The sequence below is a fragment of the Triturus cristatus genome, chromosome 1_1 (assembly GCF_964204655.1).
Source record: "Triturus cristatus chromosome 1_1, aTriCri1.1, whole genome shotgun sequence".
In the NCBI taxonomy this organism is placed as follows: domain Eukaryota; kingdom Metazoa; phylum Chordata; class Amphibia; order Caudata; family Salamandridae; genus Triturus; species Triturus cristatus.
In genome coordinates, this window is record NC_140579.1 from 89670488 (window position 1) to 89683945 (window position 13458).

At 49.4% G+C, this 13458-nt stretch overlaps 1 protein-coding gene across 1 annotated transcript in view; it reads left to right on the forward strand.

The window, feature by feature from the left end:
* Positions 1 to 2597: 2597 nt before the first annotated feature.
* Positions 2598 to 13458, forward strand: part of LOC146869567 (E3 ubiquitin-protein ligase TRIM39-like) — a 164672-nt gene continuing 153811 nt past the window's right edge. Inside the window, exon 1 of the mRNA XM_085606262.1 lies at positions 2598 to 3066. Within this exon, the coding sequence (XP_085462388.1) occupies positions 2653 to 3066 (414 nt within the window). The 5' untranslated portion in view covers positions 2598 to 2652. The remainder of the gene's footprint in view (positions 3067 to 13458) is intronic.

The following is a 13458-nucleotide window of genomic DNA, read 5'->3' on the forward strand; positions in this document are numbered from 1 at the left end:
CATCCTCCCAGATAACCCTCCCATCTCAGTGGCAGACACTGCCAGGTCAGCGGTCCATCCTCCCAGATAACCCTCCTGTTTCAGTGGCAGACACGGCCAGGTCAGCGGTCCATCCTCCCAGATAACCCTCCCATCTCAGTGGCAGACACGGCTAGGTCAGCGGTCCATCCTCCCAGATAACCCTCCCATCTCAGTGGCAGACACTGCCAGGTCAGCGGTCCATCCTCCCAGATAACCCTCCCATCTCAGTGGCAGACACTGCCAGGTCAGCGGTCCATCCTCCCAGATAACCCTCCCATCTCAGTGGCAGACACTGCCGGGTCAGCGGTCCATCCTCCCAGATGACCCTCCCATCTCAGTGGCAGACACTGCCGGGTCAGCGGTCCATCCTCCCATGTTTACCCACCCATCTCAGTGGCAGACACTGCCAGGTCAGCGGTCCATCCTCCCAGATAACCCTCCTATCTCAGTGGCAGACACTGCCAGGTTAGCGGTCCATCCTCCCAGATAACCCTCCCATCTCAGTGGCAGACACTGCCAGGTTAGCAGTCCATCCTCCCAGATAACCCTCCCATCTCAGTGGCAGACACTGCCAGGTTAGCGGTCCATCCTCCCAGATAACCCTCCCATCTCAGTGGCAGACACTGCCAGTTTTGCGGTCCATCCTCCCAGATAACCCTCCCGTCTCAGTGGCAGACACTGCCAGGTCAGCGGTCCATCCTCCCAGATAACCCTCCCGTCTCAGTGGCAGACACTGCCAGGTCAGCGGTCCATCCTCCCAGATAACCCTCCTGTTTCAGTGGCAGACACTGCCAGGTTTGCGGTCCATCTTCCCAGATAACCCTCCCGTCTCAGTGGCAGACACTGCCAGGTTAGCGGTCCATCCTCCCAGATAACCCTCCCGTCTCAGTGGCAGACACTGCCAGGTCAGCGGTCCATCCTCCCAGATAACCCTCCCGTCTCAGTGGCAGACACTGCCGGGTCAGCGGTCCATCCTCCCAGATAACCCTCCCCTCTCAGTGGCAGACACTGCCAGGTCAGCGGTCCATCCTCCCAGATAACCCTCCCGTCTCAGTGGCAGACACTGCCGGGTCAGCGGTCCATCCTCCCAGATAACCCTCCCATCTCAGTAGCAGACACTGCCAGGTCAGCGGTCCATCCTCCCAGATAACCCTCCCGTCTCAGTGGCAGACACTGCCAGGTCAGCGGTCCATCCTCCCAGATAACCCTCCCGTCTCAGTGGCAGACACTGCCAGGTCAGCGATCCATCCTCCCAGATAACCCTCCCGTCTCAGTGGCAGAAACTGCCGGGTCAGCGGTCCATCCTCCCAGATAACCCTCCCGTCTCAGTGGCAGACACTGCCGGGTCAGCGGTCCATCCTCCCAGATAACCCACCCGTCTCAGTGGCAGACACTGCCAGGTCAGCGGGCCATCCTCCCAGATAACCCTCCCGTCTCAGTGGCAGACACTGCTATCGCAGAGAGGACTCTGAGCTCACGCTGCAGACACTGACACCCTAGATTCAGACACTCAACACTACTGGGGCAGGTACCCTGAACCAGAGCTGAGAAGAGACCCCATGCCCAGCATGACACTTACAGCCAGGTCTGACTGTCTGGCTTACTGTGGTTTGCATTCTGGGACTTGTAGTTTTGTTTTACCATTCAATGATAGCGTGTAAGGTACAGTTCAATGAAAAACCAAGACTGTAAAAAGGTGTCACACCTGATATGGTGTCACTCATCAGCATTGCAGGCCTTCTAATAATGGTGGCACTCACAGGAAACATTCATGCCACCCCAGCCAACACATAGACGCTCCCTGCTCTGCTGCATTCGCTCCCCCCTCATGATGCCTCTGTCTCCTGTCAAATTATGTGTGTTTCTATTTCTAGTGCCAAGATGCCCTCTTCGGTGAACACTACGTTTTATAAAGGTTGTCCGTTCCCTTCCACTCAGAGCACAGACCTCGACACTCCCAGGTGGGGGCACCTCCAATACGGGTTCAAGGAACCTTTGCTCATCTGCAGACAGGTACCTCGAGTGCAGATTGGTTTATTCCCAGCTCAGATGCAGACCTCCCGTGCTCTGCTGCAAACAGTGTCAGGTGAGAGGCCGACACCGGCTCTGCTGCCCTCGATCTCAGCTCAGCCACTGACACTCCCTGCTCTGCTGCAAACAGTGTCAGGTGAGAGGCCGACACCGGCTCTGCTGCCCTCGATCTCAGCTCAGCCACTGACACTCCCTGCTCTGCTGCAAACAGTGTCAGGTGAGAGGCTCACACTTCAACTCTGCTGCACTCGATCTCAGCTCAGCCACTGACACTCCCTGCTCTGCTGCAAACAGTGTCAGGTGAGAGGCCGACACCGGCTCCGCTGCACTCGATCTCAGCTCATCCACAGACACTCCTTGCTCTGCTGCACACAGGCCCAGGCTGACACCGGCTCTGCTGCACTCGATCTCAGCTCATCCACAGACACTTCTGCGCTGCAGACGCGCCCAGATCAGCCTCACAGGGACGGGCAGGTCTGTATAGGTGCAGCAGCCAATGAAAGTTGGAGGGTGTATAAGGAAGGAGGGACAGACACGCCCCTTTCACAAAACTGTGAGAAACGAAACTTAACTTCACGTTTACCTGCTCGGGACGACATCATGGCTACTGCAAACCACCTCAGAGGCATGAAGGAGGAGGCCACGTGCTCCCTCTGTCTGGAATATTTCACAGACCCCGTGTCCGTGGAGTGTGGACACACCTTCTGTCTGTCCTGTATCACTCGGTGCTGGCAGGGGCTGCAGACAGACTTCCCGTGTCCTCAGTGTAGAGCAGTCTCCGAGACAAAATCCCTCCGGCCCAACAGGCACCTGGCGAACATGGTGGAAATCGCCAAACAGCTTCAGGTACCGAGTGCCACCCCCCAGGAGGCGAATCTGTGCCAAGAACACGAAGAGAAACTGAAACTGTTCTGTGAAGATGACCAGGAGCCCATCTGTGTGGTCTGCAGCATGTCACGTGACCACAAGCCCCACACGGTGCTCCCCATCCGAGAAGCTGCCCAGGAGTACAAGGTATGTGTGCTTACAGAGCTGGGGCAGGGGTGTAACTAGGCTATACGATACTCCCATTGGAGAGGCTGACCAGGAGTACCAGGTATGTGTGCTGCTAATGAGGGAGGGGGGGGGGGGGGGGGAATAACACAACACTCCAAGAGGCCGCCGAAGAGTAAAAGGTGTGGGTGCTCTAGTGCTGTGTCAGAAGTAGGCTGGGGCCGCTGGGCCACTCCATTCGACTGCTGCCCAGGAGTATGTGTGTGCTTTCGGTCTGCTTCAGATGCTGTGACAGAAAGTACTACACTACAATCGAGCTGTTGCCCAGGAGTGCAAGGTGTGTGTGCACTGGGTCTGGAGAAGGGTTAGGCCAGCCTCATGCTTTGCTCCCTGTTCGAAATAAAATACAGGATTGCAAGGGATGTGCGCTGTAATCAAGGGCAGCAGGCAACGGGGCGAGACCTACACTGCTTCCCATTCCAGAGGCTGCAGAGGAGCACAAGGTGTGTGCGCTGTAATCAAGGGCAGCAACGGGACGAGACCTGCACTGCTTCCCATTCCAGAGGCTGCAGAGGAGCACAAGGTGTGTGCGCTGTAATCCAGGGCAGCAACGGGACGAGACCTGCACTGCTTCCCATTCCAGAGGCTGCAGAGGAGCACAAGGTGTGTGCGCTGTAATCAAGGGCAGCAACGGGACGAGACCTGCACTGCTTCCCATTCCAGAGGCTGCAGAGGAGCACAAGGTGTGTGCGCTGTACATCCAGGGCAGCAACGGGGCCAGACCTGCACTGCTTCCCATTCCAGAGGCTGCAGAGGAGCACAAGGCATGTGTGCTGTAAATCCAGGGCAGCAACAGGCCCAGACCTGCACTGCTTCCCATTCCAGAGGCTGCAGAGGAGCACAATGTGTGTGTGCTGTAAATCCAGGGCAGCAATGGGGCGAGACCTGCACTGCTTCCCATTCCAGAGGCTGCAGAGGAGCACAAGGTATGTGCGCTGTAAATCCAGGGCAGCAACGGGACGAGACCTGCACTGCTTCCCATTCCAGAGGCTGCAGAGGAGCACAAGGTGTGTGCGCTGTAATCAAGGGCAGCAAGCAACGGGGCGAGACCTGCACTGCTTCCCATTCCAGAGGCTGCAGAGGAGCACAAGGTGTGTGCGCTGTACATCCAGGGCAGCAACGGGGTCAGACCTGCACTGCTTCCCATTCCAGAGGCTGCAGAGGAGCACAAGGCATGTGTGCTGTAAATCCAGGGCAGCAACGGGGCGAGACCTGCACTGCTTCCCATTCCAGAGGCTGCAGAGGAGCACAAGGTATGTGCGCTGTAAATCCAGGGCAGCAACGGGACGAGACCTGCACTGCTTCCCATTCCAGAGGCTGCAGAGGAGCACAAGGTGTGTGCGCTGTAAATCCAGGGCAGCAACGGGGCCGGACCTGCACTGCTTCCCATTCCAGAGGCTGCAGAGGAGCACAAGGTATGTGTGCTGTAAATCCAGGGCAGCAACGGGGCAAGACCTGCACTGCTTCCCATTCCAGAGGCTGCAGAGGAGCACAAGGTATGTGCGCTGTAAATCCAGTGCAGCAACGGGGCGAGACCTGCACTGCTTCCCATTCCAGAGGCTGCAGAGGAGCACAAGGTATGTGCGCTGTAAATCCAGGACAGCAACGGGGCCAGATCTGCACTGCTTCCCATTCCAGAGGCTGCAGAGGAGCACAAGGCATGTGTGCTGTAAATCCAGGGCAGCAACGGGGCCGGACCTGCACTGCTTCCCATTCCAGAGGCTGCAGAGGAGCACAAGGTATGTGCGCTGTAAATCCAGGGCAGCAACGGGGCCGGACCTGCACTGCTTCCCATTCCAGAGGCTGCAGAGGAGCACAAGGTGTGTGCGCTGTAAATCCAGGACAGCAACGGGGCGACACCAGCACTGCTTCCCATTCCAGAGGCTGCAGAGGAGCACAAGGTATGTGCACTGTAAATCCAGGGCAGCAACGGGGCCAGAGCTGCACTGCTTCCCATTCCAGAGGCTGCAGAGGAGCACAAGGCATGTGCGCTGTAAATCCAGGACAGCAACGGGGCCGGACCTGCACTGCTTCCCATTCCAGAGGCTGCAGAGGAGCACAAGGTGTGTGTGCTGTAAATCCAGGGCAGCAACGGGGCCGGACCTGCACTGCTTCCCATTCCAGAGGCTGCAGAGGAGCACAAGGTGTGTGTGCTGTAAATCCAGGGCAGCAACGGGGCCGGACCTGCACTGCTTCCCATTCCAGAGGCTGCAGAGGAGCACAAGGTATGTGTGCTGTAAATCCAGGACAGCAACGGGGCGACACCAGCACTGCTTCCCATTCCAGAGGCTGCAGAGGAGCACAAGGTATGTGCGCTGTAAATCCAGGGCAGCAACGGGGCCGGACCTGCACTGCTTCCCATTCCAGAGGCTGCAGAGGAGCACAAGGTGTGTGCGCTGTAAATCCAGGACAGCAACGGGGCGACACCAGCACTGCTTCCCATTCCAGAGGCTGCAGAGGAGCATAAGGTATGTGCGCTGTAAATCCAGGGCAGCAACGGGGCCAGACCTGCACTGCTTCCCATTCCAGAGGCTGCAGAGGAGCACAAGGTGTGTGTGCTGTAAATCCAGGGCAGCAACGGGGCCGGACCTGCACTGCTTCCCATTCCAGAGGCTGCAGAGGAGCACAAGGTGTGTGTGCTGTAAATCCAGGGCAGCAACGGGGCCGGACCTGCACTGCTTCCCATTCCAGAGGCTGCAGAGGAGCACAAGGTGTGTGCGCTGTAAATCCAGGGCAGCAACGGGGCCAGACCTGCACTGCTTCCCATTCCAGAGGCTGCAGAGGAGCACAAGGCATGTGTGCTGTAAATCCAGGGCAGCAACGGGGCCGGACCTGCACTGCTTCCCATTCCAGAGGCTGCAGAGGAGCACAAGGTGTGTGCGCTGTAAATCCAGGGCAGCAACGGGGCCAGACCTGCACTGCTTCCCATTCCAGAGGCTGCAGAGGAGCACAAGGTGTGTGTGCTGTAAATCCAGGGCAGCAACGGGGCCGGACCTGCACTGCTTCCCATTCCAGAGGCTGCAGAGGAGCACAAGGTGTGTGCGCTGTAAATCCAGGACAGCAACGGGGCCAGACCTGCACTGCTTCCCATTCCAGAGGCTGCAGAGGAGCACAAGGTATGTGCGCTGTAAATCCAGGGCAGCAACCGGGCCAAACCTGCACTGCTTCCCATTCCAGAGGCTGCAGAGGAGCACAAGGTATGTGCGCTGTAAATCCAGGACAGCAACGAGGCCAGACCTGCACTGCTTCCCATTCCAGAGGCTGCAGAGGAGCACAAGGTATGTGTGCTGTAGAGGTGGAGCAGCTGAAATTGGGACCAGACTACACGATGCTCCCCATTGGAGAGGCTGGCTAGGGCTACACCAAAGGTCTTTAAGAGGCTGCCCAGGACCACACCAACATTACATTTTAATAATTAAAATATATTCCTGTATCCTGCAATCTCTCACAAACAATGTTTGTCTGGATATGTTTTTCACTGCACCTCATACAGTTAGTATGCTTAATTTAAAAGCACTACTGCAAATAGGATATTTTTGTATGTTTAGAGGCTGTGCCTTTAAACCCTTCACACTTGTTTGCTTGCTTACGGTATTTAACATGATAAAAATACTTTTGAGAACATAGGCTTGTTCTTTAGGGGGCCGCTGTGGACTATTGACCTACACTACACATATAAAGTAACATAAATAAAACTTCAGATGTACAGAGTTTTTTTAAACGGGTCATAATCACACAATTGATCAAAAAGTAATGCAATGCATTAGAAATATACCAATTGGAGTTGCAGAAATTGTCCTAGGTATGTGTGCTAAAGGTCACAGAGTGAGGCTGCCCTCATTTTGCTGTTGGGGGAAAGGGGTTCTTAGACAAAAACATACGCTGACGCTAAAGGACAGACGCTGAGGCCACTTTGGCACTTTCTTGCAGCCAGTCATTCTGAGGGTAGAATAATATAATTAGGTTTAGCCATTGTGTGCATTAGAGCCATTCATCGCAAAGCTTATGTCGTTGACAAAACCAACTATGCTTTGAGGAATATGAATTGAATGCTTCATTAGTCATTGGTCCATTGCATAGTAGCTTTCTCATTAGTGGTGTTCTTAGATCATGTCCTGGTTCCCGGTGAAGCTGTGGGAAGATGCTGGCATGCGGGTCAGGTACAGACTAGCTATAGTTTTAAACTAACTGCTTGAGCAAGTAATGTCTGTTCTGTTGAGCAGGGCCGGCATTAGCGCAGATAACGCCCTGTGCGACAATCACTTTTGGCGCCCCTACATCCCATGGCCACTTCTTCGGATTCTATCCCTACCACCTCCAAAAGTGCCCCTAATCTCTCTCATTTTAAGATATTGCTAAACACAGCGCCCACCTGAGGTCACAGCGCCCCCCTCCACAAGTCAGCGCCCAGTGCGACCGCACCAGTCGCACTGCCCTAAAGCCGGCCCTGCTGTTGTGCTTCACTCTTCAGTCGTCCTTTTGTTCCAGAATAGAGGCAATGCTAGGCTTGGTTCAGAGAAGAGGACAGTAGTTGATTGGAAAGCCCAAAGTACAGGAATTTCCTAGATTGCTCCGTGTCCAGGTGAATTTCTTGGAATAAAGTTCTTAATGTTTCATGTTTATTCATGCCTTGTTATTTAAAGCCATAGCATAGAAAACATTATTAATAAAAGATATACATCAAGCAACATTTCATCGAAGTTTGGGACTCAAAAACACTAATATAAAAACATTTAATGTTTATAAAATGTAGACGGATTACTTGTAAAACTAGAAACTCTTGCTATTTATTCCGAAGACAAAAATATTACGTTGCCCTTAAGTGCAGGTGCCCTATACAATAGCTAAAATGCAATAATATTTGCAGTACTATATAAAATATAGAGCTTGGGATAACAAAACAAAAATGGCAGAGTATAATTCGAATAGTTTGAATGGATGGACTCATGTGCACTTCAAGTGATCCCCTATCCAATAATAATTATTTTCCAACCACATTTAAAATGTTTGCGTAATGACAATTTATCATTGGGTCTAAGGCATGCAATAACCGCTTGCATACAAGGATGGATCCCTTGCTCCTTAAAATAATTTTTAAACCATAGTTTCCTTTCTATTATTAGACCAGGGCGTACACATACAATATGGGCAATGATCTCCATCCCTTTGTTACACAGTCTACAGAGTCTTCTTGTAGATGTCTTATTCCATTCAATTCAATTTCACAAATCTTTATTCAGTTGCATAAGCAACCATAAAAATACAAACCATGCACACACATAGTTAAAACAGACTTGTGCTATAGTCCTAATCATGGTAGAATCAATCCAGTCTCCATATCCTAATACCACGGAAAACCTCAGCCCTAAAAGGCATCCATTGTTTTTCGTGCCCTCACCGCGTTTTTCAAAAACAGTCCCACATGATAGATGCAATTAATGGTAAAACAATGCTTTTAGTGTACATTGAATAAAAATAACAAAACAGCAACAAATGTACCATTGATTGATTGACCCGACTTCCCGTTACAGGGACAGTGGTAGGAATCTAAGTTAGATTGGAAACCTAGTAGGAAGCTTAACAAATACCGTCCCTAAAACTGTACAACAGAGTGCGCTCCCACTGCCCCCTTGGGCTTATCCAATCCCTTTCCATGGCGGCGCAGCCGTCCCTGTTCATATGCAGGTGAGCTTCCACTCTTGATTTACCAAGCTCATTCTTCGATCTCTCAATGTGTAAAATTCACACCAGGCCGTGTGCCACTGTCTTTTACTGAGAGTGTGAGGGCCATCCGGGTTCTCAAACAGTTCTTGAAAGACTTATACATGCAGGATTTAATATATGCCAACCACGGAATGTTTCCACCTTTATCACAAGAGAGACAGTTTGTTATAATGTCTCTTGTGAGAGCTGCCTCCATGGTATTCCAAATTGCTAACCATAGGAGCAATGGACGAGCGCTGATGTTAGCGTCAACATAGGGAATGTTCAGTTCACTGTGGTATAACGTTTGCGCTAGAGATTGGGGCCCCCAGAATTTTCCTACAAAATCTATGATCTTCCAACTGGATTTGGGAGCATTTGTCGATACCCCATACCCATAGGTGGCAACTGGGAGACATTGTGTTTTACAAATGTTCAATAAAGGGATTAAGGCTCCCCGTTCCACCCCATACCTCAGCCCCATAGGTGGCAACTGGGAGACATTGTGTTTTACAAATGTTCAATGAAGAGATTAAGGCTCCCCGTTCCACCCCATACCCCAGCCCCATAGGTGGCAACTGGGAGACATTGTGTTTTAAAAATGTTCAATAAAGGGATTAAGGCTCCCCGTTCCACCCCATACCTCAGCCCCATAGGTGGCAACTGGGAGACATTGTGTTTTACAAATGTTCAATAAAGGGATTAAATGTAAATTTGATACTTGTATAGCGCACTACTCACCCGCAAGGGTCTCAAGGCGCTTGTACGAATACCGCTGTGGAACCCATCCTGGCTTTCCTTGTGAGGCGTCCACTCCTGGGCACCCCCAAGGTGGAGGCCAGGCATCCTTAGCGTTGTGGGGGCCGTTGTGGAGATTAAGCAAGCTATTGCCCAGAGTTGCACTCCATGATTGGAATAGGCACCGAGGCGAGAATTATCAGGTCCGTGGAATTTTTGAGCCCAAGACCCGCCGAGGCGGGGAATTGAACCCTGGTCCCGGGCTAGACCTCTGCATCAGGGTCTGCCGCTCTAATCATTGAGCCACACTTCTCCACCACAGGCTCCCCGTTCCACCCCATACCTCAGCCCCATAGGTGGCAACTGGGAGACATTGTGTTTTACAAATGTTCAATGAAGAGATTAAGGCTCCCCGTTCCACCCCATACCCCAGCCCCATAGGTGGCAACTGGGAGACATTGTGTCTTAAAAATGTTCAATAAAGGGATTAAGGCTCCCCGTTCCACCCCATACCCCAGCCCCATAGGTGGCAACTGGGAGACATTGTGTTTTACAAATGTTCAATGAAGGGATTAAGGCTCCCCGTTCCACCCCATACCTCAGCCCCATAGGTGGCAACTGGGAGACATTGTGTTTTACAAATGTTCAATGAAGGGATTAAGGCTCCCCGTTCCACCCCATACCTCAGCCCCATAGGTGGCAACTGGGAGACATTGTGTTTTACAAATGTTCAATAAAGGGATTAAGGCTCCTTGTTCCTGGGGCGAGGTAAGCTGAGGAGTGAGCCGATGGATTTGGAAAGTTTACTCCCACTATGCGCTATGTGGGCTTGCCAAGAGCCACCATCAGAAAGGATCATGCCACCGTAACAAAAAGTGCTTGTGCATTGAAGAGAAGAATTACCCACTTTCAGGGTAGCCAGTTAATACTTTTTATGGCCACAAGACATTATGATTGATTATTTAAAATTTGTGCACAGGTCTAATGACGCCATAAAATTTACAAAGCCACTTACTAACTGCCGAAGTGCACTAGGATTACAAGCCATCCACATGCCATCATTGGCATAAAGTAGTGACGGTAAAAGAGAGCCTTTGATTTTAGGACATCTGAACTACTAAAAACGGGCGGAGGTCATTTATATATAAAATAAATAAAAGTGGGGCTAAAAGACATCCTTGCCTCACGGCTCTAGGGATACTAACATCTCTGGATACTTCCCCCTGGGTATTGATTCTGATTCTCGCTTTCATGCCGCTGTAGAAATATGCCAGAAAGTGCACTAGTGCTTTGTCCAATCATATGCATTTCAAGGTGGCTCACAACATTGTCAAATGCAGTGGAGAGGTCCATAAAGGCTGAATACATTGGATACTTTTTCGCTACTGTGTATTTACCTATTATCAAATTTAAGTTGAGGCACTGCTCTACTGTGCCAACTTTTGCTCTGAACCCATTTTGGTTGGAATAAAGTATGGGCTTTTCTTTGGCCCACTCATTTATACAATTGTATAGGACCTGGCCTAAAAAGTTTAAGTTGATATAATTTCAAGATATGGGCCTATAACAACTGGGCAAGGAATGGTCCCCCTTTTAAAAAATCTACACAATTATAGATAAAGACCATGTATGGGGTGCAGGGGCAAAAGCTAAACTGTTATAAAAACATTTAATAATAAAGGTGCCCAGAAGCCAGGGTTACATTTTAAGAGGTCGATAGGGACCCCATCAGGATGAGGGGCCTCACCCCCAGCACTCTGATGCGGTGCCACCTCTATTTCTTCTAAAGAGATTTGTATTAAAGCAAAGTTGGGCTTTGGCAAAGTATTTACATCCGATTGATCCAGGGTATTACGCTAGTAAGGTGTGCCTCCCAATCCTGACTAGTGATGTTACAATTAATGTTACTCTTTTATATTTGTTTGCTTCATTTCTTTACCAGCAGTGCAAAATATTTTGCTGTTCTTATTGTCAGCCTCTGTGATTAGCGAGTCCCTTTGTCTATTTAGCTGTTGTATGTTTTCCGGGAATAGATGGCGCTTTTCGATGAAAGCAGTTTTGGACCCCAATTTCTATCATCTGTTGTCCATGGTCACTTTTGCGAGTCTTCAATATTCTGAAAGATACCACTTGATGTAAAAGCAGAAGAGATACTAACGTACAATCTAAGATGGAATTGGAAAAGGTGGGATAGTGGGTCCATTCTGGAGTGGAGTCTTGATGATACCTCCCTTTAAGGATTCGTAATCCAAGGGATTCAAGATCTTTTACTAAGGAAATAGCTTTTACATCCCAAGATCTTTTGATTGTGTCGGAACTGACCATGAATAGTATGTTGGGTAATCAAACCGCCTCGGTAAAAAGACTGTAGTAAATTCATATTAAAATCCCCTGTTATTACAACTTCTGGAAGTGAGCCCTGCTGTGGAGATTCAATGATTATTTTCAGTGTCTCGTTACTCATTGATGCCTCGTTCTGGAGGTTTGTGAAATTTAGAGATTTACCAAAAAAAGAGTTTTAAAAAAAATACTATGCTTGGCATACCATAGGGGGTGTGCTTTAGTCAGTCTAGCCCATCAAGACCCTCCAAAGTGGCGGACATATTCTCTTGTATAGGATATAAGGGAGGGGCAAAAGCCCCGCAAATATTCTCGTCCTGAGTTTTGGCTGGTTCGATTTCAATTTGTAGAACTCCTGCTACAAATATAGCTAAACCTCCCTTTGGGCGACCTGTGTTCTTCATTTTTATTGCTGAGGAATGCTTCATTTTCATTTGAAAGTTTAGATCCCTCTAGTCTGACAGACTTCCGATATCATGAACCACGTTTCCCATAGAAAGCCTACGTTAGCCAGCCTGTGTTTAATTTTGTCTTTCCCATTTCATCTGAAAGTAACTTCATTTTTTGATGTGGGGATACAATGGATAAAGCGTTTTCTCTTGGATTGACCAGGGTTGAATAAGGGAGTCTTTGGTTCCCATAATTATTCATCCTTCGGTTAATGTTTTCTAAGGCAAATGGGGCTGGATACACGGCAAGGGGGACCATTCCCACTAGGATCCCGCAAGTCTGTAAATATTCTTTTGCCATGAATACCTTTTTTGCCACAGCAGGGTTCGACCAAATAATTAGGGTCGATTTTATCTAACGTTTCTATAAATTCGATAGTCTATATCAACTGAATTGATTTCTGTTAGTTCGGGAACAGCCTGTAAGAATGTTATTATATTACCTCTGTTCAAGATATCATGTCTTCCTCTCGATTGTTATTTAGAAGTAAACATTATTTTTGATGTGGAATTGCACTTGGGAAGAAGGATTTTATCTTGATCGACTGACTCAGTTCTTTTTGCACTTTGTGTTGTCCATGTAGATTTTAAGTCTAAGATTTTCCCAGATTCAGCTTGGATATTCCATATGAAGCCCTTGTTTTCATGCATTATGATTTATTAATTGTGCTATTCTTTATTTGTAAAGGTTGCATATATTAAGCATTCTCACTGTCCGGAGCTTCATTTGTCTCTTTCTTTTTGTGAGATCCTCGTATGACTCAAATATTGGGAAAGACTGAACTATTTTGACCGTCATTGTGTCACTATTTTCCTTCTTTACCTCCTCTTTAATCCTTCTATTCATTTTATCTCGCTGGTTTGTTACAGAAATACCAAGTGATTTAACACGGTTTGCTTTTTGTTTATTTCTTGCTTTATGCATTTTTTCTAACATTGTTTCTTTGGTATTTTAGTTCAGATTGTAATGTATTTCCAGTTGGAGATTCATTTATTTCTTGCTCGAACAGTGGTAAGGTAGATGGCACAGCTTTTGGACTGGGTTTGGCTGCTAAGGTTCCTCCATTTTGCAGGGAATCTTCACCCGTGGTCGCAGCTTTAAGTTTTTAGCGGTGTTATAGGG